The 26,782-nt window shown below is 29.9% G+C and overlaps 4 protein-coding genes across 5 annotated transcripts; 1 reads left to right on the forward strand and 3 right to left on the reverse strand.

Moving 5' to 3' along the window:
* The first annotated feature begins 5,456 nt into the window (after positions 1 to 5,456).
* Positions 5,457 to 8,229, forward strand: LOC148202630 (zinc finger protein WIP2-like). The gene is made up of 2 exons (XM_088108220.1): positions 5,457 to 6,284; positions 7,532 to 8,229. Exons 1-2 carry the CDS (start codon positions 5,652 to 5,654, stop codon positions 7,967 to 7,969), a joined length of 1,071 nt encoding a protein of 356 aa, XP_087964346.1. The 5' UTR covers positions 5,457 to 5,651; the 3' UTR covers positions 7,970 to 8,229.
* A 6,441-nt stretch (positions 8,230 to 14,670) lies between these two features.
* On the reverse strand, positions 14,671 to 15,297 carry LOC148202631 (uncharacterized). Its single transcript, XM_088109663.1, has one exon. The coding sequence runs from the start codon at positions 15,295 to 15,297 to the stop codon at positions 14,671 to 14,673; it is 627 nt and encodes a 208-aa protein (XP_087965789.1).
* Positions 15,298 to 19,298: 4,001 nt separating this feature from the next.
* On the reverse strand, positions 19,299 to 21,089 carry LOC148202632 (uncharacterized). Of its 2 annotated transcripts, XR_015784806.1 has the most exons (3): positions 20,757 to 21,089; positions 19,687 to 20,228; positions 19,299 to 19,542 (listed from the first exon to the last, which is right to left on the reverse strand). XR_015784806.1 is itself a non-coding variant. In XM_088108731.1 (2 exons), exons 1-2 carry the CDS (start codon positions 20,953 to 20,955, stop codon positions 19,999 to 20,001), a joined length of 429 nt encoding a protein of 142 aa, XP_087964857.1. In that variant the 5' UTR covers positions 20,956 to 21,089; the 3' UTR covers positions 19,299 to 19,998. The 2 variants fall into 2 exon arrangements, 1 of the variants encoding a protein (XP_087964857.1); XM_088108731.1 differs by having other exon boundaries at positions 19,299 to 20,228.
* A 591-nt stretch (positions 21,090 to 21,680) lies between these two features.
* Positions 21,681 to 24,005, reverse strand: LOC148202633 (vestitone reductase-like). Its single transcript, XM_088108310.1, has 4 exons — positions 23,846 to 24,005; positions 22,601 to 23,125; positions 22,084 to 22,279; positions 21,681 to 21,957 (listed from the first exon to the last, which is right to left on the reverse strand). The coding sequence occupies exons 1-4, from the start codon at positions 23,964 to 23,966 to the stop codon at positions 21,816 to 21,818; spliced, it is 984 nt and encodes a 327-aa protein (XP_087964436.1). The 5' UTR covers positions 23,967 to 24,005; the 3' UTR covers positions 21,681 to 21,815.
* Between the last annotated feature and the right edge of the window lie 2,777 nt (positions 24,006 to 26,782).

The raw sequence follows: 26,782 nt of genomic DNA on the forward strand, positions 1-26,782 counted from the left end.
TTAAAACACTTTTCATTTATTATGTAGAGCAGAAAAAGTTATATATGTTTAAATATGTTTGAGTTGTAGGCATCTTATACTTTAATTATAAGTTTAGAATGTGGTATAACAAGTTTAAAATAATTAGTGTCATCGGATTAAAATTATAATTCTTTTAAGTTTAAAAACTAAATATATAAAAGTTGAAAAATGGAAGTAAGTACAGTTTTTTTATGACGATAGATAGCCACGATTCTTCTAAAAAAATCTTCATTTTATTTTTTAAATATATTTTAAAATGATATTTTTATATTATTATACTATGTATATTAAACTAATTTTTATTAAATCATAAAATCATACTCTAATTATTGATAGAACTCTTCTTTATATAGATAGATTTATTTTAGACTTTGAAGTTGTATAAAAGAAGACATTGTATGAAATCTAGTTTAAGATAAGAGAAACCAATCATTTAGAAGTTATTAACTTTTTTAAAATATTGAGTCTTGATTTTGAGATTTAAATTATGAGTATTCATAAATTTATCTTTTTCTAAATAGGTAAGAGGCGATAAAGAAAAATTATGATAAAAAGTAGAATAATTCATTCTTTTTTAAAAAAGAAGGTTTGTGATAAAAATGAAAAAAATCATTACATCAACTAAACTTGAGAATATTGATGAGAATCCATAAATTGAAAAAAATGAATAAAATAAATCAATTCTCTAAAGTTTATAGAGTTAAGTATAATGTGTATTTGTTTTGAATAAAATAAATAAATATTTTTTTAATTAAAAATAATAATTTATATATAAAAAATTTAATTGACATCCTATAAACTTTTTTATTAAGTTTCCTTTCTAAGTAAGACGAATTTCAATTTAGTGTTTAAGTTTAGAAATCAAAGTCATATTTACTTCTTTTATATTAATTTTTGTAACTTATATACAGAGAATACATTTTATCTTTTTACTTTTTTATAATTAATTGACCATTATTTAATTGTTATTCAATATTTATATAATTATAATTTATTTATTAATATTTAATAAAGAAAAATGTCTACTTTTTTCATATTAAATATTTAATAATATTATATTTTTATGTTATAATTTTTTATAAAAATATTATTTAATTAATACTTGAAATAATAAAAGAAGTATACAAATATACTTAGTTTTTCAATAGAAATGGAAAAAAAAAATTATGCCCGATAAATATGAATATAATGATCAACAATGTTTTTTATTTTAATTAAGTATTTGACATCTCTAATATGCACCTATAGTTATAAATTATTTGCTAACATTTCATATATATATATATATATATATATATATATATATATATATATATATATATATTAATTTTTAGTCTAAAAATGAATTAAAACTAATAAATCCAATTATGAAATAAATATTACAATACTCTTTAGTACCAGATACTTAATGCTGTCTTGGGATTCGTGTGGATGTGGTATGTATGTAGTTGGTCAAAACAAAAGTTCTTTCAAATAGCAAACCAGCAATTTTAACTCGTAAATTTATTCTCTTTGAAGAATATGAATATCATTATTTGTGAACATATTCTCCACTTTTATATTATTTTTAAATCTTATTAAATCCCATATTAGCTATATACATAACTTATTAAGTATGCGAGTAAAAGAAAATCACATTATGATTAATCAAAATTTCTGGTATTAAATACATACAATGAAAATTAATAGACATTTCGTATTTTGGTATATTCACAAATATCAAATGATTGAGATTAAATGTATTTTATAAATATTAATATGTTTTTCTTTACATAAACATTCATAAAAATAAAAGTAGGAAATATAAATAGAATCTTAAAAAAGATTTAAAACTTGTTAACTAATCTAGTTTGAGTCGGTTTGAATTAAAAAAATATATAAATTTCGACACGGGTTAAAAATGAAACCGGTTCATTAAGAACTTGACTAACTTGTGATGAGTCTGGTTGGCTTACCGACTCACCCATAAATTTTAAATATTAAATTATATTAAAAAAGAAAATTGTAAATGTTTTTCTATCTTTGAATTGTACTTTTGTGATTTTGAATTGTATTTGAAGCTTAACCATTTTAGAAAAAAATATATAGTTTTTTTTAGATTGAAGAAAAAAAAAATGTAATTAAGTAAATCAATCATTTAATCCACCAACTCGTGGTGGGTCGGATTGAGTTCGAAATTTTTTGTACTCACTAATTTAAATTGACTTACTAAATGGCCAAGTCGTTGTACATCGGATAATCAGTTTTGACAATTCTAAATATAAATAGTTAAAAGTTTATTATTGAAAATGAAAATGTTAAGGAATCCAAGAAAATGAAAAAGAAAAATACAGCTATACTGAATTTTAAGATTTTGTATAGAATTTTTTGTTGAATGAAAAAGAAATCCTAACAAAGAAAAGTGAAGTTTGTGTAACTTAAAAAGTGATTATTGGTCTTTGTGGGCAAAGTTAATATAGTCCATAAAATGTGTAACTTTTTTTGTTTATATCATTGTCACATTATTCTACACTATCACTCAAACCACATTGCCTTTCATTTTCAAGCTCACAGTTTTGTCATAACAGTTCCTATATATGCCGACTATCCCTCCAAAATCTTCCACTTGTTCAAAATAGATGGAGATGCTCAGAATTAAAAATATACATTTCTTCTGTACACATATTAAAATAAGTTACTAACATGTTATCTTATCAAAATGTTTTGTTATCAAAATAATTAATTTTTAATGACTAATTTAAATACCAATTCATGTAGTAATCGAAATCTTAGTAGTTAATGTTTAGTTAATGTTAGTGATGAATTTTGGAGACCAATTATTATTCTAACCAATTTAAAAACTAGTTTAGTTCTCAATAACCAATCTTATGATCATCTTTTAAGTACCATGATTAAGAATTAATTTTTTTATTAAAAAAAATAATTTTGCATCTAAATTTTGTAATATCAAAATCAGGTCAAATTCTATTCTCTACCAAATATGATAATTTAATGGTGTATATATATATATATATATATATATATATATATATATATATATATATTAATTCATCATTTAGACAATATTCTCCCCCACAATTTACAACCTGTTAATTAACAACAGTTTTTGGAGTGGAAATTTTTGAATAGAAAACTGTTACTAATTCTTAAAAGAAAAAGTAAAGTAATATCTTTTATGACTCGAACTCTACAAAAAGTATCTCTATTTTTCTTTTTTCATGTTTTTATTTTTAATAAATTATTTATTTGATTCCTGCATTATTAAAAGTTGTGATTATGTGAGTGACAGAGTGTAAGAGCTGTGATTTATGTGCTATTGGTGAGTTTTATTTGGGGTATAAGAGAGTGTAACAAAAGGTGAGAAGGAATCCAAGAAAATTATGGGATCAGTTCTCTATTGAAAAGTGTGTTATTAATTTGTTTCTTATGTTATAGGAAAGACATATCAGACAATTGACCCCACTTTGCCTTGAAACATGTAATAACTCATCTCTGTATGTTCAGATATCACTCACAATTTCTATGCAAACTTTTAAACTAATGTTATATCTTTCACATTTGATGAAATACCATGTAATTCTCCTCACTTTGCCTAAAATTATGTAATATTGTAAAAGGAAAAAATATGTAAATTAGCAATATTCTTTAAACAACACAAGGTTGATATCAGACCCCTTTAACATTCAAAGTTTGAATACAAAATATATCACATTTTATGTATATTTTGTACATCTACATTTATATAATGTGAAATCTAAAATTATATGTGATTTATGTTATAATATATAGATATATTGTAGAAATTACAAATTGAACATGAAACAAAAACAACATTGTAGAAACCCAGGCTCATCATACATAATGTGTTTGTATCCTAACCATCTTATACCAACACATTGAAAGTTTAATAAAGACATTTTTTTACTATGTTTTAAATCATGATGTATATTGTATAAACAAAAAGTTAAACCTTTTTTTTTTATATCAAACACATTTTTCTTTTCTTTCATTTTTTTTTGTTTATATGTAAAAATTTGAAATGGTTGGTAATTAGTGTGTTCCAGAGTGAGAGAAAGCAATGTTATGATACCAAAAAAATAATCACATGCATGAGAAAATGTTCCAAGTTCAGAATTAGAACAGATTTCGAAACTTTCAAAGCAAACTCAGACGCCAAAACCAATAGTGTGCATTTGATATTTTGTTGACCGACGAGGCAACAAGGAAGAGAGAATGGTAGAATTAACATCATCATTATGTGTGCAAAATCAAACAATGCCTTCTAAACACACCTACCCAAACAATAAATTAGGTTATTCTCATGTTACTTACTATTACGAGGGATTGCTATATATTATAAAACAAATGGGTTAATTCTTCTAAAAATTGAACTATCTATCAACATTTTCTTTAACATAAAATCAAAATTTATTTATTTTTCAAATTTTAATACATTTTACTCTTCAAACTTTAAAAATAAATATAATTACATTTTTTTAAAAAAAATTTATGTGTCATATTTTATGTTTTAAGATGATGTTTGTTTTATTTATGTCCTTTTGATATATTCTAGCTCATATGTCAGTTTTAAATACAGTTTAACAAGTTCAAAAAAATCATACATAATTTAATCTTTATAATTATAAATTTTATCTTTTGTTTTCTGTATTTATAAATAATTTATTTTATTCTCTAGGCATGTAATTGTAATGGAAAAATCTCAAGTCCAAGATTGATTTAGAGAAAGAATTTGAAAATGACATCTAAGTTAATTAGGGTTTTTTACAACACTCATATTCTAAAACATTTTAACCCCTTGTATTCTTTAACTTTTGAATTTTTTTCATTTAAACTATAGAGGCTAATGAAGATTAAAAATAGTATGTATAAAAAGTGAAAACTATGGTTTTTAAGTATAGGAAATAGGAAATAAAACAGTGAGGATATTTAACCAATTGAATAATTTTGTGGTAGAGTTTAAATAAGGATAATGATACTTTGATAACATTTTTTTCACAATATTTTAATATCATCTACGTGTTATTCTATGATTGGTTCATGTTGGTATTTGTGATTATTATTATTGATTGTAGAGTAATTTTAAACAAATCACAGAATGACACGTAGATGATATTAAAATGTTGTCAAAAAAATATTGTTAAAGTATCGTCTACTTTAAATAATAAGAAAGATGCATTAGAAAAAGGGTTAGAAAGTGTTTGATTGATTGGATTAGAATTAAGAAATGGTATTGCAATAGAAAGTTGTGTGTGTTGTTGAGGTTCTCCCTTTTGTAAAGGTTTTTTGTGTGTGGTGTTGTAAGAAACACAAACTCTATCTCCTGGGAGACAAACTGCAAGTCTAATCTCTGACTCCACCTTTGCCTTTCCCTTTCGCCTTTAATTGCCTTGCAGGGGGTAATTTCTTGACTTTCCATACACTTTGGCTTTCTAATCCTTTTACCTTGAAACTTACTTATATGGCTCTCCATTCCACCACATAACATCCACATTTTCTCTCTCTTTTTCTCTCTCTCTCTCTCTCTCACACACTCTCACATATGCACACTCTATATTCTTATACATCACCAAACTTTTCCTTAATTTCTCCCACATCAAACATCATTCACTATGACAGATCCTAAGTCCAACATGTTCAATGAATGGTTCAACTTCATGCTCTTCCAACCTCACTACTCTTCCTCTTCCTCTTCTCAACCCTACCACCACCCTCTTGCCAATTACTCAAACAACAGGTTTGGAATTCAATTACAAGGACCCTCATCTTCATCTTTATCTTCATCTTCATCTTCATCTTCATATTCATATGCATATGCATATGCAGCAGCTCCTCCTCCTCCTTCTTCCCCTCCTCTGAGAGAGGCACTTCCTCTCATCAACAAGATAAGCCTGACAGGTGAGCAGCTCCAAGAAAATGAACCCTCAAATGTTGTTGTGGAAGAGAGAGAAGAGGAGAAGGTGGAGAACAATGGAGAAGATGGTGATGAAGAAACTGTGACTGTTGCCCTACACATAGGGCTTCCCAGAATGGATACTTGTTCTGATCTGGGGTCATCTAGGGTGTCCTCAACTTGTATGGAAATGGGTGAAAAAGAGGAAGTGAACATAATTTCTGAGCACCCTTTGGATAGATTGAACAAGGGTCAGTATTGGATTCCCACCCCTTCACAGATTCTCATTGGTCCTACACAGTTCCCATGTCCTGTGTGCTCAAAAACTTTCAACAGATACAATAATCTTCAGGTACGGTGTGGCCTCATTTACACAAATAATAAAAACTTTGTCTTCTGTCTGTACTTTATTCATTGTTTCTTTCACCATCTTGTTCATAAAATGTCCTTAATTTTTTCTCAAACTTTTTTTAAATGGTTTTTTACATTGAATCAGATCAGATAGGCCCCTCTCCTTGTGTGTTTCATCATTTTTGTTTCCTCTATGCAGCCCTTTTGCATGGTCTTCTTTTGTTTTTTGTTCTTTGTTTCTGATCAACAACACTATTTGCTCTCGATCTCAGTACCTTAATTAATTCTTGTTTTCTTTGAAAACCTGGAAGTCTCTTTGCTTCTTCTGCTTTTATGTCGCCTAGAACATTGTGCTGCGCCAGACTGCAAAGTGCAAATGAATGGAAAGTAAAAACAAATTATTAATATCAATGCTTCTCTCAGGATTCAGATGTTCCTCATCAAAAGCCTGTGAACTTACCACAGCCTTTTCAAAGCACTGCAAACGGTAAAAAAGAAAAGAAAAAAAAAAAAAAACACTTGTTATTGATTCACTTGTTCTGATGAGATCATTTCCTGATCACATGTCTTTATGAAAGTGCCAGTCCCTCACACCCCAGATATATAATTTAAGTGTATATAATATTATCAAAACATATCTTGAAATCTGAACAAGTTAACCTTTTTGTAAAAAGGGTACGAACTTTGACTTAGTACTAATTAACTTGTCATCTTATTGTGCAAATTTAGAAATGAATTAATTACCCATGTTTTGCTTCTTACCTCTTTAATTTTCTACTTGCTTTTAACTTTTATCTTGCATACATGGCCTTCCAAATCTTCATATGAATACGAAAGAAGCCAAAAGAATCAAGGTTCACTTTGTACCTATCTTCAATTTTATGAGTTCAATTTTCTATAATCAATTATCTACCAGGGACTGTGAAAACCAATAAAAGCAGTGGAATTCATATATGCATCTATGTGTATGTTCAGTAAAACCCAAATATGGTACATGCACCTTAATTTCTCTTTCTTCATAACAACTGGTTTAAAATTCCTACTTATGAATTAATGAATTAATTGAAAGCAAATTAGAGGCTTTGATTATGAATTTCCCATTTCAACCATGATTCTGATTTCATGTTAATGTGTTAAGAATTTATTATAAAACTGATTTATATGTTTTTAACCGATGTGGGACTTCTAATCCAAAGAACTAACAACACTGTGAATTCTGTTTCATTAATCTGATGAGTTGATTTTCAGATGCATATGTGGGGACATGGATCTCAATACAGAAAGGGGCCTGATTCTCTGAAAGGAACACAGCCAACAGCTATGCTGAGGCTTCCATGCTTTTGTTGTGCAGCAGGTTGCAAGCACAACATTGACCACCCAAGAGCAAGGCCTCTCAAGGATTTCAGAACTCTTCAAACACACTACAAGAGAAAGCATGGCATAAAACCCTACATGTGCAGAAAGTGCAGCAAAGCATTTGCAGTAAAAGGTGATTGGAGAACACATGAGAAGAACTGCGGCAAAATATGGTATTGCTTATGTGGGTCTGATTTCAAACACAAAAGGTCCCTAAAAGACCACATCAAGGCCTTTGGCTATGGCCATGGTGCTTTTGGCATTGATTGCTTGCAAGAAGAAGATGAAGCAGCTTCTGAGATTGAACACGATGGAGAACATTCAATATGAAACTCAGAAAAATAAAAAAACATATATAAAAGGGTGAACTGTTATATATCCAGTTTCACATGCATGTTTGTAATAGACTCGACCTAGTGTCTACTTTTCTTCTTTTCAGTTTTGTTTTTCCATAATCATGTGGGTTGCTACCTTCATTTTAATTAGCAGTATGTACTATTTTAATTATGATCCTCCTTCTTCCTTTTTCTCCAGTCTGTCATGCTTTAATACACCAATCTTGAGAATATAAACATACACATATAAATGTACATTGTACATTTCAGTGTCTAGGGTTTGTGTAGAATTCAAATGAGCAAAATCACCATGGTAATGCAAATTACTTTCCTGCAATATATTTTTTATTTTCTTTGTAAAAATTTGTTTGTGATTTTACTATACACAATTTTTTTCTGCTTTTGCTGAATGAACCAATTTCTGATGTGTTTATCATTTTAAAAGACAACCCTTCATAAATTGTTCAACTTTCAGTTAGCAGATCTGCAGATAATATTTTATGAATATCAGCACATTAAGCACCTGCAATGGCAGCATCAAGCCTCAGAAAGCAAGAATGTGTATAGACAGAGTTCTGATATAATAAGTATTAGGTTGGAGCATAAGTAGATAAAATGTGTGGTTACATTGAAAAACAAAACATCATTTATGACCAAATGAACATATAATAGTTAACTTACGTTGATTGATTGAAGAACAGTGTTATTAGTTCTGATGACATTGTATCTAACACTTGGTTTGATAACGGTAAAATAGAGAGTAGAAAAAAAAAGTGAAAATGAGAGAAAGTATATTGTTTAATTAGAGATATTTATTTACGCAATACTAATATACATGTAGAAAGATAATAAAATTTATAAATTTATAGGATGTATAATGACATAAGAAAGAAAAGACAAAGAATAAATGAATATTTATGATAAATGTTCATAAAACTGTAATAGATAAAAAAAGTGTAGGAAAAATATTTTACATAAAATATGTGAAACTTATTTTAAACAATTTCTGCACAAAAATCAAGAAATACATGAAAGTTGTGCCTTGAAAAAAATTTCCATAGTCGATTATGTTTCCTCTCATTCCCTTTTTTTCTGTTTTTGCAACATTTTGTTTTGTAATAATAATAATAATAATAACAATATATAATAATAATAATAAAGTAAGTAATAATAATTAAATATCAAATAGTGCTAAATAATTAAAATCAAGTAATATAAAAAAATATTTTTCATTTTATCTCTCTCCTCCCGAACAACTTTTATTAATTATATTTATTTTCTTTACTTAAAACTACCTGCTTCTTTTTCTTATACTTTTTTTTCCTCAATCAAACACACCCTAAATTCTATATATCCAAAATTATTTTAACTTGTTTGGGATTTCAGCTAAAAGTGTATTTAGTCATAGATGTATTGTTAATACTTTAGATATCAATTAAAAATTAGTATAATTATCTAATAAACAAGTCGCTTTTTAAAAGTTTTTTTTTCATATAACATGCTAATATCAAAAGTGGTAAAAGTTATTAACAATTCATATATTAACTAAAAAATAATGTTATCGTCTAATAAAACTCTCATTAAATACATGTTGTATCAAATATTAGAATTCACTGTATATAGTTTGGATGTTATTGAAATGTTGAAGTAATGTCTGAAAAGTGAAATGATCTGAAAAAGGTTACATTAAAGTGTACCTGGTTTGGGTTGAGTGTATATATGACAGTTTATATTTTTTCCTCTGTAAGCAAAAGATTTCACTAAGAAAGATAGCCAACTTTTTGCACACAATGTGCCAAAAAAGTTAGTGACAATAACCACATACAACTTATTACTAAGTTGGAATGTTCTAATTTCCAATTTGGTTTCATGTATTCTTTTTCAAATTTATTTATTTATTTATTTATTTTTAATTTATTTACGGCTTTGATATCTTAATATAGCATAGATGTTAAAGTTAGTAACACACTCTAACGTAAACTTAATTAAGAATTGAAAATTTCAACGCAATTCCCAAAATTTCAACACACAAATCCTTAAAATTAAGGTTTTGGTTTTTATTTTCGTTCAAAAATATCAAGTTAGTCTTTCAATTTTTTTAGTCTCAATTTGATCTTGTATGAAAATTGATACAATTTTGGTCATTTTCCTTAAATTCTTTCAATATATAAAAAAATATCAAAATTAAAGTTGTTAATAAGAATAATTTGTCTTGTTAGTGTAATTAACATAATTCAAATCATTGATTAATTTCAAGAAAATTAACAAAAAAAAAACTAAATTGTATCAATTTTTCACAAATCAAGATTAAATTGCATGAATTTTCATAAATTTAGATCAAATTAAAATTAAAAAATTTGAAAGACCAACTTGACTTTTTGAACGAAAAAAAAACCAAATAAGTAATTAAACTTAAAATTAAATGTCAAAAACAAGTAAAAATTTTGCCACCTTCAAGAACAATATCTAGTATGTAACTCACCAAAAGATAGATTATTTACTAGAAAACCAATATGAATATTCAATTTATATATATTGTTAAAATAGTATTTGGATGATTACCATATAATAATAAGTGAACTTTAACTTAACGATCAAATTGAATTGTTTTGAAAAATAAAAAGATTAATTTGAAAAAAATAATAAAAAGACGAAAATGAACAATCAAATAAATTTAAAAACCAAATATATAATTAAGCCTATATAAATATTTCTTTATGAGTGAAATAATTAAAAATTATCACAAACAATAAATACTATTGATCATATCATTAATACTAATATGATTATATACAATGTTATATTTTTTGTGAGATAAATTATACAAAACATAATAACAAATAATCTCAAATGATAATTGTACTATATATAAGTATGAGGTGATCTCGGACCAGGTAGATGATACCATTCGGATTATGTTTGTATGGTCGAAACATTGTAAAAAAGGTTAATGAAAGAAAATTATAATATCTAAGGTTAACCGTTAAAACGTATTAATATTGTTAACTGACACAAGTAAATAAGATTTCTGAAACAGATGCTTCTTATTTCACCCTTTGTAAAAATGAACTACAACTATTTAAAGAAATATGCAGAAGCAAACATCCTACCCACTCCATGCCTGAAGTGGGTGGTTTCCTAAAATTAAGGAGCTAAACTGTTAGCCTCCTATATCTGTGGTCAACATGACCTAAATTTATGGAATTAGAAAACAAAACAATTTAAATGCAAAACAGAATTTAAATAACATTACTAACAATCCCTCCCTTAAACTAAATGCTTGATAAGCATCTAGTTTATTTCTGATGCTTCAATCATGCCCAACATTCTTCTAAACTTCAGAAATTACTCCAGTTTTAGTGGCTTAGTCATCATATCAGCTATTTGATTTTGAGTGTTGCAATAGTCCAACTTGATTCTTCCTTCTTTAACAAGATCTCTTAAAAAATGAAATCTAACATCAATATGCTTGCTTCTACCATGAAATACTGGATTTTCAGATAGTTTAATGGTTGAACTACTGTCACATAAAACCAGAATCTGTTTTGATCTGTTAAAACCAATAGTATCCAAAATTCTTTTAATCCATATGCATTGACATGCACATGATGCAGCAGTTATATACTCTGATTCTGCTGTAGAAAGAGTTACTATTGGTTGCTTCTTGGAAGACCATGAGACTGCTCCAGTTCCTAGAGAGAATATAAAACCTGATATACTCTTTCTGCCATCTATGTCTCCAGCAAAATCATTATTTGTATAAGCCATCAATGTTGTATCTTCCTCCTTTTTGTAGAAAATTCCCAATTCTGTAGTTCCTTTCAAATATCTTAAGATTCGTTTTATTGCAGACCAATGTGTCTCAGTAGGTTGGGCCATAAATCTGCTAATCAGGCTAACTCCATACATCAAATCTGGTCGAGTTGCGGTTAAATACATGAGACTTCCAACTGCTTGCTTGAATAAAGTGTCATCTACTTTAGTCCCTGCATCATTTTTGGATAGTTTTGTTCCTGGAACAATTGGATTTTTTACTGCATTACACTCCGACATGTCAAACCGAGCTAAAACTTCATTAGCATACTTCCTTTGACACATGAAAATTCCATGTTCATTCTGCAAAATTTCAATTCCAAGGAAATATCTCATCTTCCCTAAGTCAGTCATGTCAAATTCTGACATCATGGAGTTTTTAAAATCATTACACATATCTACATCATTTCCAGTGTAAATTAAATTATCCACATATAGACTAACAATCAGGATTTTACCTCCCTTTGCTGATTTTGTGAACAATGTATGTTCACAGTAACATCTTTCAAAACCATTTTTTATAAAGTAGGCTTCTATTCTGTTGTACCATGCTCTTGGTGCTTGTTTGAGTCCATAAAGTGCCTTCTTCAGTTTGTATACTTTCTCTTCTTCCCCTTTCTTACAAATGCAACTGGCTGTTGTACATAGATTTCTTCCTTGAGTTCTCCATGAAGAAATGCACTTTTCACATCTAATTGAAATATGATCCAGCCATTATGAGCAGCCACTGATAGTATTATTCGGATGGTGTCTAGCTTGACAACTGGTGCAAATACTTCTGTATAATCCACTCCATAGTGTTGTGCATAGCCTTTTGCTACTAACCTTGCTTTACACTTATCAATTTCTCCATTTTCTCTAAGTTTGGTCTTGAATACCCATTTTACTCCAATAGGTTTTGCTCCTGTTGGTGCATCAGTCAATTCCCATGTTTGATTTCTTTCTATTGCTTCCATCTCTTTCACCATTGCATCTCTCCACTTCTTACTTTTAAGAGCTTCTTCAACTGTTACTGGATCATTTTCTGTTACAATCATAGCACTTTCTCCTATTTCATAATCTGCCATCCATATGGGTTTTCTTCTTTGCCTTCTTTCCCTCCCTTCAATTTGAATCTCAGGTATTGGAGTATGAGATTCATTCCAGCTATCTGTTCCAGCATTGTGTGAATTTGTCCCCTGCTGCTCCTCATTTTCTGATTCATCTTCAAGTTGATTTTCAGTGCTTTCTTCATGCTCATCTTTTTCAATATTTTTCTGCTGGTCTACAGTCTTATTCTGCTCCCATTTCCAACTCTGGTCTGTTGTTTTATTCTGCTCCTAGTTCCAGCCCTTATATTCTTCAAAAATTACATCTTTGCTGATAATAATTTTTTTGTTGATAGGATCAAATAGTCTATATGTCTTAGACTCATCACTAACTCCAAATAAAACACATGGCTTACTTTTTTCATCTAACTTGATTCTTTGTTGATCTGGTGTGTGAACATGGGCTAAGCAACCAAATACTGGTTTCACTCCACTCCATGCTTCTTCAGGGGTTTGATCCTGCACTACTGTTGTAGGGCTTCTATTAAGAATATGGACACACCACTTGGTTGCTTCTGGCCAGAAAATCTTTGGAACTTGCCTTCCAATTAACATTGAACGAACCATGTTCATGATGGTTCGGTTCTTTCTTTCAGCAACCCCATTCTGTTGGGGAGTATAGGCAGTAGTCAACTGTCTCCTTATCCCTTCACTTCTACAAAATTCATCAAATATTTTTGAGGAAAATTCACCTTCCCTGTCAGTTCTTAAGCAGATGATGCTTTCTCCTGCTTCCTTTTCCACAAAAGTTTTGAAATCTCTAAAGAAAGAGAAATTTTCAGATTTTTCCTTTAAGAAATACACCCAAGTTTTACGTGATAAGTCATCAATAAAACTTAGGATATATCTCTTATTACTACTGGATGTTGGCTGAATGGGTCCACATAAATCTGCATGAACCAGCTGGTAGCCGTTTAGACGTTCGCCACATACATTTTTTTGATATTGAATTTCTGTGTTGTTTTCCAGCCAAGCAATGTACACAGAGCTCCTTAGGGGTTGTGATTGTTGATAGTCCAGTCACCATTTGCTTAGTGACAAGAGTTTTTAAGCCATCATAACTTAAATGCTCTAGTCTATTATGCCAGAGTTGGGAGTTGTCTTCTTCATTTGTCTGAAAACAGGTTGTCGGTTCCCCTTTTATGATTGCTGTTGGTTCCCCTTTCATGATTGTTGTCAAAGAAAACATCCTGTTTGCACTCATATGTACCTCAAAAATCAACCCTTTTTCTGAATGAACAATATTGCACTTATTGTTCTGAATTGTGATGCTTAAGCCCTTTTCTTGCAGTTGCCCTATACTCAATAGGTTATTCTTGAGTTCTGGAACATAGTATACATGTGTAATAACATGTATAATTCCATTCACCATCATTCGAACACTTCCTTTTCCCTTCACAGCTATGTGGGTATCATTTCCCAGCTTTACTTTGTGTTTAAAATTCTCATCTAGTGTTGAGAACCACTCCTTGTTACCACTCATGTGGTTACTGCATCCTGAGTCTAAGAACCATTTATCTTTCTTTCCTTCTTTACATTCTACCGAGGTCATCAGTAGGACCTCTTCCTCTTGTTCCTCTTGTTCCTCCATTTCAGCATAATGTGCCTTCTTTTCCCACAAAGGACATTCATATTGAAAATGTCCAAACTTATGACACTTGAAGCATTCAACTTCGGCCTTGTTGAATGATTGTCTTCCTCTTCCTCTACCTCGAAATCCCCCTCTACTTCTTCCTCTTCCTCTTCCTCTTCCTCTTCCTCTTCCACTTCTGTCATCTACTAGGGTTTGCATAACCTATTCTTCAGTTGTTGGAAGTATCATTCTTTGTTCATGAACTAATAGACTACTTTGTAGTTCGTCTATTGTCATGAAATCCAAGTTATTTGATTCTTCAATGGAGCACACCACATAATTGAATTGAATTGTCATAGACTGCAGGATTTTTGCAGTTATGACACTTTCTTGCATACTTTCTCCAACAGCTTTCATGCTTTTGGCAATCTTGAATGTTCTGGCAAAATAAGAATTTACAGATTCTTCCTCCTTCATCTGTAGCATTTCAAACTCTTTGCGTAGGGCTTGTAGTTGAGCACGTTTGACTCGTGTTGAACCTTGAAACTTCTGCTTCATGGAATCCCATATATTTTTTGACGTTTCATCATTGAGAATGGTATCCAAAATTTCTCTATTTATGGCTTGATAGAGATAGTTTTTTATCTTTAAATCCTTAAGTTTCTGCTCCTCCATGACTTTAATTTCTGCCTCTGATGCAATAGTTTTGTCTGGAACAACCTTTACTCCATGATCCACCAAATGCCAATATTCCTTTGATCGAAGGAAATTCTCCATGAGTTTTGCCCAATGATCATAGTGTCCATCAAATTTAGGAATTGCAGGTTGTGCATACTTTGAATCAGCCATTCTTCCAAATGATTGTTCCACTCACTCTCTACCCAATTTTGATTTAAAAACCCTCGGTGTATCACTCAACTCACCACCCAACTCACTCAGAATTTCTGGTTCAGGCCCCTGTTATGGAGCTTTGATACCATATTGTTAACTGACACAGGTAAATAAGATTTCTGAAACAGATGCTTCTTATTTCACCCTTTGTAAAAATGAACTACAACTATTTAAAGAAATATGCAGAAGCAAACATCCTACCCACTCCATGCGTGAAGTGTGGGTGGTTTCCTAAAATTAAGGAGCTAAACTATTAGCCTCCTATATCTCTGGTCAACATGACCTAAATTTATGGAATCAGAAAACAAAACAATTTAAATGCAAAACAGAATTTAAATAACAATTACTAACAAACATAACATCAAATAAATTAACCCCCAAAAGTGATGTTTGTGTGGTATATGTTTATCTAGATCCATAAACTCAATCTACACCTTTACTTTTTAATTGGAAATAAGTCGAGATTTTCAAAATATACTTTCATTAAGGTTATAGAAGTAAATAGAGAATACTTGTATGCAACAATCATAGCATACATTTATTTTGTTTTTCATGATTTTATTTAATTTTAGATAGAAACTGTAAAATCCCAAAAAATGGTATATTAAAAGTGGTGGTAGTTTAAAAATAATGAGACTCAGTTATTTTAATATTAAATGGGTTATTTATAAATAATTTTGTTATAAACGAGTTTCATTATTTTAAAATGTATCATCCCTCTAGAAACCACTTTTCTAGAGTTTTTTACCTTTTCTCTTAGAGTTCTGACTCTTGAGTCATCTCTTTCACGATTAGAAGGTGTCTAATCGATCATGACGACGAGGTCTACATTTCTAGCCAATCAATTTCTGTCATAGAGCTAGTAAGTTTCTACCCTTGTTTTTGTTCGATTTCAATCTGTGATTCTGTCTAAGAATTCTCCTTTACATGTAGCCTTTCTGTTTTCCTTTTCATCCTTGGATAAATTAAGGTTATAAGGACTATGTCCGATCATCCTTCGGTGTTTCGTAGGATCTTCTAAAGATTCTTTGTGTTTCAAGCAATTGGTAGAACGTTCTTTGAGTTAGACAACTTATTGTGAGGTAAGGGAAGTTAGAATTCTTACTTTAGTTTATGGCTATATTATAAAATTTGTATCTCTATGAATTATAGATGACTTTAAGAAATTGGTACAATTGTGTGTATACTATGTATGTTTAATTGATGATTTTGATAGTATGATGTTGAGGACAATTGGAATCGTGTGATTGTAATGCGTGATACTGTCATGATTGAGTGTGATGAAGTGGTTTAGAGGTTGAAATACTGAATTTAAGTGTTTGGGTGAGTGGTGGTCAAATTCTTGAGTTTTAAGGCTAAAAGAGGGGTTTTCATGGGTGAGTTTGAGAAAAAGGGGCGAAAGTGAGAAAATAACTGTCTAGGAGCTGTCATGAGATAATTTGGGACTTGTTAGAAGGGTTAGATCATGGAATACGAATGTGTAGCAAAGAGGTGGTTCATAGTTGAAGTTTTAAAAGGGTTTTTGGTGTAAAAGTGGAGTTTTGAGTGGTGAAATTGTGAAGCTAGGTTTGTAAGCTTGTTTGAGACATTTGGGTCTGTCATAAAGTCATTTATCACTTTTTAAGCTTTTAAGTTGTACAAATCTGATAGGAAAGGTATAGAACCAAGTTTGGACGAGTTAGAGTGAGTGAATTAGGTTTCAGATGGTCAATTTGAGTTAGAGATGTAATTTCTAAAGTTTCATAGTGTTTAGAAGGTCATGGAAACCTTTCAAAGTTGTGGGAGAAGTGTACGAAGTGGGCTAAAAAGGGTTGGAGTTTTCTGATAGCGCCTAAACAAGGCGCAAAGTGCCCGTTTCCAGAGGTGCCAGCTCTGAGCGCCAGCCCCTGGGCGCCATTGCAACTGTTTTGGAGAGTTTTCAGGGTTTTAGATATGAGTTTTGGATGTTCTTAGGTCATTTTGGGGGCTTTGAACCCTTCTGGAGCTGTTGGTGAGGAGTTCCAAGCTGTTTTCCTTACCTAAATGTGGGCATCAAGATGCCATAAATAAAATTGTGCTATTATGTGACTTCTGATGACTTGTAAGGGTGTTTCTGGTTATTTATGGTCCTTTGAAGTATGATCAAAGTTTTATATGTTAGTATGCAATGTGTGTGTGAAGTATATGTATGTATGATTATGAGATGGTTATGATGATGAGGAATATGTGAATGATTATTTGTGAGTGGTATTGATGGACGTAATTTCATGATCCTCGCGGAGAGGATACATGGTGATGCCCTGTGGTGTTATTTGTATGAATGGTTGAAGCTTTGTATTGGTGGTTTATCCTGACACTCTCAATAATCCAAACTCAAGTAGAGAAAGATGTTTATGTCGTGGAGAGTAGCAGGAGATCTTAACATGATGGGCCTTTCTCCAGTTGGTAAAAGAGCGTTTGAGGGCTAGCCTTGTGTGTGGTGGTAAGGGTGAAACCCAATTGCAAGGGCTTTGTAGAGTAGTAGAGGCCACCAGAAGTGCATGAACCACCATAGTTCGACATTCATACTATATTCAGACGAGTCAAGCCAACTATTGTGATATGATTATGATGTATGTTTATTATATGTGTAAATTGTATTATAATAAATTGTTTTACCACTAGCTTACCCTTATTTTTATGTTGTCTATCTTTGTATGTTTTCTGTTTTGCGATGATCACCTTAATGGTGTGAATTTAGGGAGACGTTTTTTTTATCGTTGCTCTAACAAGATGTGAGGGTGAAACCGTTGGAAAGTCAGATGATTGTATAGGTGTAGATCTTGTCTTTTATAGGTTTGTTTTCTTATAATGATTCTACTATCATATATGTAATATTTTATTTTAGTAATATTTACTATTAAAATTAGATGTTACATAAATATAAAATATATAATACCAATTATATAGTAAATTGTATAATAATAATTATCCCTACTTATACAATAATAGATTTTTCCTTTTGTTTCTTTGCTTTTCAAATTTATCTTTTAAATAAAAAAAATTCAAATTAAAATAATTATTTTTATCAATTTTTACAGTTTCTTTAAATTTAACATTTTTTTAATTTGAACCTTTTTTTTAAACTTAATCATTTTATTATTATAAAACTGCCTATAAAATAAACGAAAATTATTTACAATAAAATTATAAAAATAATATATATTTAATTTTATAATAATAATAAATTTATTATTTTTTATTATAAAAAAATTGAACACATATCCCTGTGTTTTCAGTAATATTAAATTATACAAATGAATATTAATTTTAAATACTACAAACGGTTGGAATAATTAATTAAATCGTTTTTAGCAATCAAAATATAAAAGCCAAATTAAATTGTTAACAATAAAATAATATTTTAACATATAATGGCCCACTCAACATAGTTTTTGCAGTAAGTTTTAATGTTTTTAGTTTTCCATTAAATTCTTTTTTTTTTTAAATTAATTTTCATCCTTTTGTTTATAGTCTTAAAATTCTTGATCATGTTAACTTACTTTAAAGGTATGTTTGTAAGGTACTGATAATATGATAACAATAATAATGTCCATGATGAAGAAAAAATAGCACACAAGTTTGTGTTTTAAAATTAAAAATCAAATTTAGAATTAGAGATATAATTTGTGAGGTTAAATATTATATACATTGTTTAAAAAAATTAATCTAATAAATTTGAAATGACAAGATTTAGAAGTAGACAACCTCTTGTTTATTTACGAAATACTGTGTGGTGGGGACTAAGAGTGTAGTTATCAAACACTATGATATTGCTTATCCATTAATGTCAGGAGGAAGAGAAAAAGCATAAGAAAATGGAAGAAAGCAAATAATAATAACTGGTTTTATTAGTTCAGGTTGAGTTTATCGAGATGAGGTTTGGAAAAGAAATACATCATCAATAAAATCTAAATTTAATCTATGTTGGAAGTTTCACGTCGACTAGAGATAAGATCAATTCATAGAGATAAGATCAATTCATAGTTTATAAGTAGATACAATTCTCATCCTCAAGCTGGTTAGTTGGGATTGAGTTAGATTTAAAGTAAACTTTTATTATGTATCAGGGTCATGTTATAACCTATCCCACTTATCATTTATTACACACTTTTGAAATTTATTGATATCATCATACTTGGTTGGTTCTGTAACTTCTGTTGATGTTTTACAAGATTCTTGCATCTGTAACATGTTCAAAAGTTTCATATTAACCAAACATGCACAAAAGTTTTTGATCAGTGAAAGCAAGAATTTGTCTGTTCACTTTGTTTAAAATTGTTTACTTTAATGTAAAGCAGAACACAGGAAAGATTTGAGCTTTCTTACCAGCTTACCAGGAGCACCCCAAAGGCTTCAAATTCTGAGTGCTGATCTCAACAATCTGCAACGAATATCTGATAATTTCTTCTTGTAGCTCGTTGAAACAGATTGAAGGTATCAAGATACCAGATTTATCTTCAAAGAAGCTAATAGATGCAGGATTCTTGTTCACCTATGGAATGGAGAAAATGATTGATGATGCAAATGAGTGTTGCCAAGAAAAGGGTTACCTATAATTACTGGTATTGGCCATGTCTGATAGGAATGAAAACAAGAATTTTAGTAAAACATAAATGATGTATCAGTCAAAATTAGTAGCTAATACAAGGTGAAACCATCATCATAGGAAACATGGTAGCCACGTCTACAAGGTGGAGCATTCTCATCATACTCAGCACAGCAACTCCATCTTTTCTTCCAATTGCCACGCCCAGTGTTTGGTCTGTTATTCTTCTCATTCCATTTGTACACAATTACTCCAGATTTTTCACTCCAATCCCCATCAATTCCTTGGTGTGGTGGAGCCAATGAAAATAGACCTTTATCTCCTACAACATTACACAGGTAATAATGATCAGGTAAACCTATCATAATTTTAGAAACACAACTTAAACACAGTTTCTTAACAATTAGATATTAATTCTTACTCAACTCTATAAAATCAACATAATGAGATTTCATCGAATATGATAGATGTAACAAACAACAAATCTCCTAGTGACATAATAAAATTAATAAACAATAAATCTTGTTAGGATAAACTCTAACTTATGATTTTAGTATCATGTTTAACTTAACTCTACAAACCAGCTTGTAAAATGAGGTTTGCTTTCACCTGTATATTACTATAAATTCATCTTATTTCTAGTTGTTGTTATTTCTTAATTAGATACGAAGATTTACTTCAAAACACACAATGGTCTTTAGTGTAAACCTTGATTACACAGTTAATCAAGTTAAAAAGTTAATTCTAACCGGAGATAAGTATAAAAAAAACACCAAAGGGATCTGAATGTAAGTCTTTTGTCCTAATTCTTCTGCATAACAAAAGAAAGTGATTTACATATTGCATATACCATTGGTGTGGCCGTGGAAGGAGCAAGAAAGAGGAGAATTATCTTGATCTGAGTAAAGGGTGTTGCATCTCAAACACTTTTTCTTTGTTTGAGTATGCGATGTGCCTGCTATATTCTGAGACTGTGAGCAGCACCTGATCTGAAATGATGGCTTGCAAAAAAGTGAGCTTTGACAGAAAGTGAGAGCAAAAACAACCATTCAGATTCACCCTTTTGATTTTACTTGGCAGATGTAAGAAATGAAGGAGGGAAGTAACCAGCAGAAAAAAGTGTGCTCTTCTTAAGAGTTCAGAAGGATTGTGTTTCTGAGGGCAAAGAGTGATGACAGTGTTGGATTGTTGTCATTGCCACTTGCAACAGAAAACGACACATGAGATGCCAAATATCCCAAACTTTGTATCACCAAAATATTCTCTCATTTTATATATAATTTAAAATATCCCAATTTGTTTTAACCAGTTTTTTTCTTTTACCAAGCAATTTTGAAAATAAAATTTAAAAACCAAAAATTAACAGGTGGAACAATATGTCTAACAAACATCATTATGATAGATTCTAACCTGATTTCTTATATCATGTTAACCCACAAAACAAATTTGTAACATGAGATTTGCACTCGTTTATATACTATAATTATAACCTTATCTCTAATTGACGTGGGACTCTCACTTTTTATACTATTTTTTAAAAAATAATATTAGTGTAGAAAAAATGTTTTGCAAAGACTATTTAAGTAGTATAAGAGAAAATATAATACCACATATTATTTAAAGAAAAAACATTCTAGTGTTCTTCTACAAAACATGTTTTTCTTAATATAAAATATATTATTTTCCCACAAAAAGATGTTCATCTTGCAAGCCTCTTTGAAAACGCCACAACTCTAGCACTTCTATGAAACATATGATCATAAATTTGTCAAAATTAAAGCAATACTACACAGATCATATTATGGTCCCAAAAGCATAATGTCCAAACATGAACCACTTTTCAGATGGATCATTTTTGTCTCATTTTATGGATATCCATCCTCATACATGACATAAACAAGGTTACATATTATTCCTTAAGAGATATCCCTTTTTCCTTGCAGCATTGAATTGCATCATCAAGCATCTCCTCAACTCCATACTTGAACACAAATCCAGCATCTGTGAGCTTCTTTGATGATAAATCTGGTATCTTTGTACCTTCCATTTTGCTGAAACAGCTACAAGAAATAAACAACTAGCCAAATACTTGTTGCAATGAAATCAAAGAAAAGCCAAACACTCAAATCAAGAAGAATGTTAAATGTGTTACAGCATGAAGTTTAACAGAAACTCACTCTACTGTCTTTGGCTTAAATTCTTGGTATTTGGCAGAAACAAGTTCAGAGATCCTTTCATAAGTAACCAAACATTTTGAACAATTATACCTCCCTTTTGGATTTTGATTCTCCAGTAGAAATATATGTGCTCTAGCCACATCATCCACATGTACCATAGCTACCTCAAGGAGGGAACCAAATGTAGTTTCTTCTCCTGCAAAAATTTCCTATTATATATTTACATTTTCTTAAAGATAAAAATGTTTTTAGTCCCTAAACTTAGATACAGAACTGAAATTCATTTATATCGAAAACTTTAATACATTTTAGTCCTCAAACTTAAAAAATAGATGATATTCATTCATTTTTAAAGTTTAGGAACCAAATTATATCAAAGTTTGAGAAAAGAGCGAGTTCTAATTTCACAAGTTTAAGGACTAAATGCATAGTTAACCATTTTCTTAACTATGACATGAACAATCACAGAAAATAACACACTGTTACATAAATAAGAGAATCAAATTGCATCACTAACCACATGCAAATTTCAATGAAGCATGAACCGAGCCAGGAAGCTTTGGAATAATGAAGGATCCAAAAACAAAAGATGGAATTAGAGTCACAACATCCAAGGCATTTTGTTCTCCAAATTCAAGCACTGCCTTCTCTGTCAATGTCTTTGAAACTGCATAAGACCATGCAAATGGCTTTGAAGCTCTGAGAAGATCTACGTCAGTCCAAGAGCTTTCATCCATCACTTGTTCTTCTTTGCCACTATAAATCACAGCAGAGGCACTAGAGGTGTAAACAACTCTCTTCACACTCTTGCAGTTCAGGCATGCCTTCAAAATGCCAAGTGCACCATCAATGGATCTTTTGGTCACTACTTCTTCTGCTTCTCTCTGTCCAAAGTCAACTGGGGTAGCAACATGAAACACTCCAACACACCCTTCAATGGCTGCACTGAAGCTTTCTGGATTGCTCAGATCAGCACTCAGAATTTGTAGCCTTTGAGATGCTCCTGGTAAGCTGGTAAGAAAGCTAACATCTTTCTTCTGTTCTGCTTTGTTTTAAACATCAAAATTGCAGCTTTGGTTTGATGAATCAAATCAGATGAAGAACCTTCTAGAGATTAAGAGTGTTGTTGTTTCTTTTACATTGGAGGCAAGCTTACTCAAATCAACCAAACATGTTGTTTCTTTGTCAGTTCCAAAAGGAACATGTCAGAAACATACTAAATATCAATTTCCACACAAATCACATGCACAAATCCTTGAAATTAAATGCCAAAAACAACTAAAATTTTCCCACCATTCAATCAGCAATGTTTAGTGCTAAGGAACTTTAAGTCTAACTTAACCTAACAAAACCAATTTGTTTTATCTTTAATCGATATCGATACAAAATCTCTAACATATTCTCTCGTGTCATCTCAGACAGTAATATCATATTAAGAAATGAACTTTTAAGTCTAATTCTACCCTATAAAACTAGTTTATAATATACAAGTCTAATTCACTTGTATATCATAAACTTCTTTTTATGTCTAATCAAATCAACGTGGGATCTCTAACATCTAGCATGTAAGTCACACCATAAGGTTATCAAGGAATCAATATGAATATTCAGTATATATGGTCAAATTAAGTTCAGAAAACAACTAAGAACAATGTAGACTTTGATTTGAAAATCTATAACATAAAAAGTTTATGATGGAGAAAGAGAATGTTGTTGTGATTCTGGAAAAAATTTAGCATGTGAGTAGCTTTTGTATTATTACCTGGATTGTGTCTAACAGTGGTGTTAACAGAGTAACCGTCTTGAAGGAGGGTCTTGATAATCCATGAACCGATGAAACCTGTTCCTCCTGTTACACACACTCTTCCTTTGCTTTCTTCCATTGTCTTTCTCTCATTACGGCTACAAATTCAGCTTTTCTATGCACTCATAGAAAGTTATAGTTGAAAGTGACACGTATGGTGTTTAATCCTTCTTTCACTGTTCATGTTCATTGCAATTGGATGTTGACATGAATTTTCTTACCTTTTTTTTCTTTCTTTCTCTTTTAGATATTATCTTAACCACATATTTCACCTCTTTGCCACACCTTTTATATTCTTAATTTGGGTTTGAGAAAATATTTTATGGACAATCCAAATTTCATCTATATGTTCTAAAAATAATAATAAATGTAGTTGATGATATATACATATTTAAGTTTAAAATTGTTTACAATTTTAAGGTGACTATATACCAATAATGGTTTGGAGTTTACGAAAAATAAATCTAGTATGCATATTTAGAAATAGATTAAATATATACTTTTTCTTAAACTATTATAAAAAAATTATGTTTTAATTTTAAATTAAATTTCGTCCCAATCTTTATAAATTACTTGATTTTCATTAAGTTGAGGAACGGAATAAATTATAATTTAATTTTAGTCTAAAGTACATTTTTTACAAGGGTTTGGAGAAAAAACATACATATTTAAATTTTTGAGAAAAAAGTTAACTAAATGAAGATATTTAGTTGTTAAAATGTTTAAGGCTATTTAGTAATTCATTATTTAATATTTAATAACTTGTGTTTAACGTTAGTGTAGTGCTAAGTTATTATTATGATTGAATTTTATTAAAGATTTACTTAAAGAGTACGCCAAGACAAGTTAGCACAGAAAGTGACAAATTTGTTGTTGGGACATTTTCTTGTTTTGAGAATGTCTCAAAATTATTATGATTAGCACACAAAACGTTGGTTTTTATACATTTACTAAGAGAAAGACAACTCTAGATTTAAAAAGCATTAACTAAACTTTTTTATTTAATCTAAAATTTTCAATTTCATTTTTTTAATTTATCGCGATTTTTAACTAATTGACTGTTTCAAATATAAAATTAAATTAGACTTAAATTGATTATTAATTTACATATATTATTTATTTAAAAGTTTTAAAAACAATTATACCAAATTAGTGATTATATATATATATATATATATATATATATATATATATATATATTAAAAAATGTTTTATCTTTATTTTAGGAAGCATTAGATTATCATGTTATATTACCTATCAATACTAAATTATTATTTTTTCTACTAAAAGTAAAACTATTATATTTTATTAGTTAAATATAATATATCAAATAAAAATATAATATAAATTGTGAAAACACCTAAATATCCTTTACGATACATAACCTTAAAAGAAATGCACATGAAATTCATTACAAACCTTACCTTCCAATCTCTATTTTTATTTTTATAACTAATTCAAATCTCAATTCTCTTTAAGCAAATGTTGTAATTGGAGTCATTTGAACTTTACAAAAACCCACCAATTGAAATATTAAATAAAATAAGTTTTTTTCAACCTTATTTTATAATTTTCAACTTTATTTTATAAAACCTAAGTTATGATCTTCATTTTCTTAGCCTTTTTTTGAGTTGTATGTAGGTTATTTCTACTCTCGCGAATTTTGTGCATGTTGGTGAGTCTAGTCATGTCCACATATCATTAATTTGATCTTGTTGTTGTAGTTAGGTTCTCTCAGAGTTGGAGTCATGGGAAGGTATTGAAGAACTTAGGGTTCCTTTGAGGTGAGAGAAGCTAGTCTTGTTTGAAATTATGAGCTTTGATTTGCATGAATGGGTGTCGTAAAATGTATATTTAGTGTGTTGGGTTTGAATTGTTTTGGTTGGGGTTAAGGCATGTGGGATTTTGGACCTATATTTAGGTGATTTTAGGGTATTGTCACGACCACTGTTGGGCGATACCTTTCCATCGTTGGGGAACTAGCATGTCTAGAGATCAAACCATAAGACACTGCATGCGTGGTGTTGAGCACCACCCCTTCACCGTTGGGTGCCTTCTGGATAGTGATTCACTGTCTTGCTAACTTTGAGCGCCATTTACCAGCATTGGACGCTAGCCAAATTCTTACATTTTGTCATTTTGAAAAAATATAGGTTCCCACTTCATTAACCATCAGATCCGGTTGAGACTTCAATAGTTGGTTCTAGACACATATTTCTTTACTTTGACCATTGGGATCTTTGGTTGAAGATATGTATATAGAACGATTTTTAAGGTAAGATTCTCATGGTATAAGTTATTAACAACTTTGACTTATGTTACTTGTTTGGTGCATAACTTTTTCTACAATTGATGGGTGCTTACTTCACAACATAAAACAAGATTAGAGGACAAAATAGATGATTGAAAGTGCATGAACAATATTAAATATAATTAGGATGTGATTATGCACTAATTAATTTGTGAATAGTGTAAAGCCCATAATGTAACCTTATAAATAGAAGGAGTGGTGAGGTAAAATGTTCATATTCCTTTGATTTGATAATTACTTGTTCGAGAACATGATATAAAACTAATTTTAGTATCAAAGTGTTTTCTACGTGTACTCATCTTTCTTAGACTGAAGATTGAACATTGTTTTGATCTATCTAAGATAAACTAATAAAAAAGATAGCAACATGAATCCAAAAGACAATCGAAATAACAGGAGAACAGTGATATTGTGGAATAATTATAATATTGTAATATATAATTTAGGGTTAAATTTTATAATTCCATTTAAAACAACATTAATGCTTCCATCAATTAACTATATTATATAATATAATTAATTTATGTAAATTATTTAATAACTTAATTTAATATTTAATTTCATAATTTTATATTTGATTTAAT

Source organism: Vigna umbellata, chromosome 3 (assembly GCF_029865625.1).
Source record: "Vigna umbellata cultivar VRB3 chromosome 3, Vumbellata_1.0, whole genome shotgun sequence".
Taxonomy (NCBI): domain Eukaryota; kingdom Viridiplantae; phylum Streptophyta; class Magnoliopsida; order Fabales; family Fabaceae; genus Vigna; species Vigna umbellata.

Coding starts and splice junctions, on each gene's coding strand:
- LOC148202632 (XM_088108731.1), bottom strand. CDS start 20,955: ATGGTTGTTTTTGCTCTCACTTTCTGTCAAAGCTCACTTTTTTGCAAG. Junction 20,229..20,756: donor CTTCCACGGCCACACCAATG/GTATATGCAATA, acceptor GTAATGTTGTAG/GAGATAAAGGTCTATTTTCA.
- LOC148202633 (XM_088108310.1), bottom strand. CDS start 23,966: ATGGAAGAAAGCAAAGGAAGAGTGTGTGTAACAGGAGGAACAGGTTTC. Junction 23,126..23,845: donor CACTGTTAGACACAATCCAG/GTAATAATACAA, acceptor AAAACAAAGCAG/AACAGAAGAAAGATGTTAGC. Junction 22,280..22,600: donor TTCATTGAAATTTGCATGTG/GTTAGTGATGCA, acceptor AAATTTTTGCAG/GAGAAGAAACTACATTTGGT.
- LOC148202631 (XM_088109663.1), bottom strand. CDS start 15,297: ATGGCTGATTCAAAGTATGCACAACCTGCAATTCCTAAATTTGATGGA.
- LOC148202630 (XM_088108220.1), top strand. CDS start 5,652: ATGACAGATCCTAAGTCCAACATGTTCAATGAATGGTTCAACTTCATG. Junction 6,285..7,531: donor ACAGATACAATAATCTTCAG/GTACGGTGTGGC, acceptor GTTGATTTTCAG/ATGCATATGTGGGGACATGG.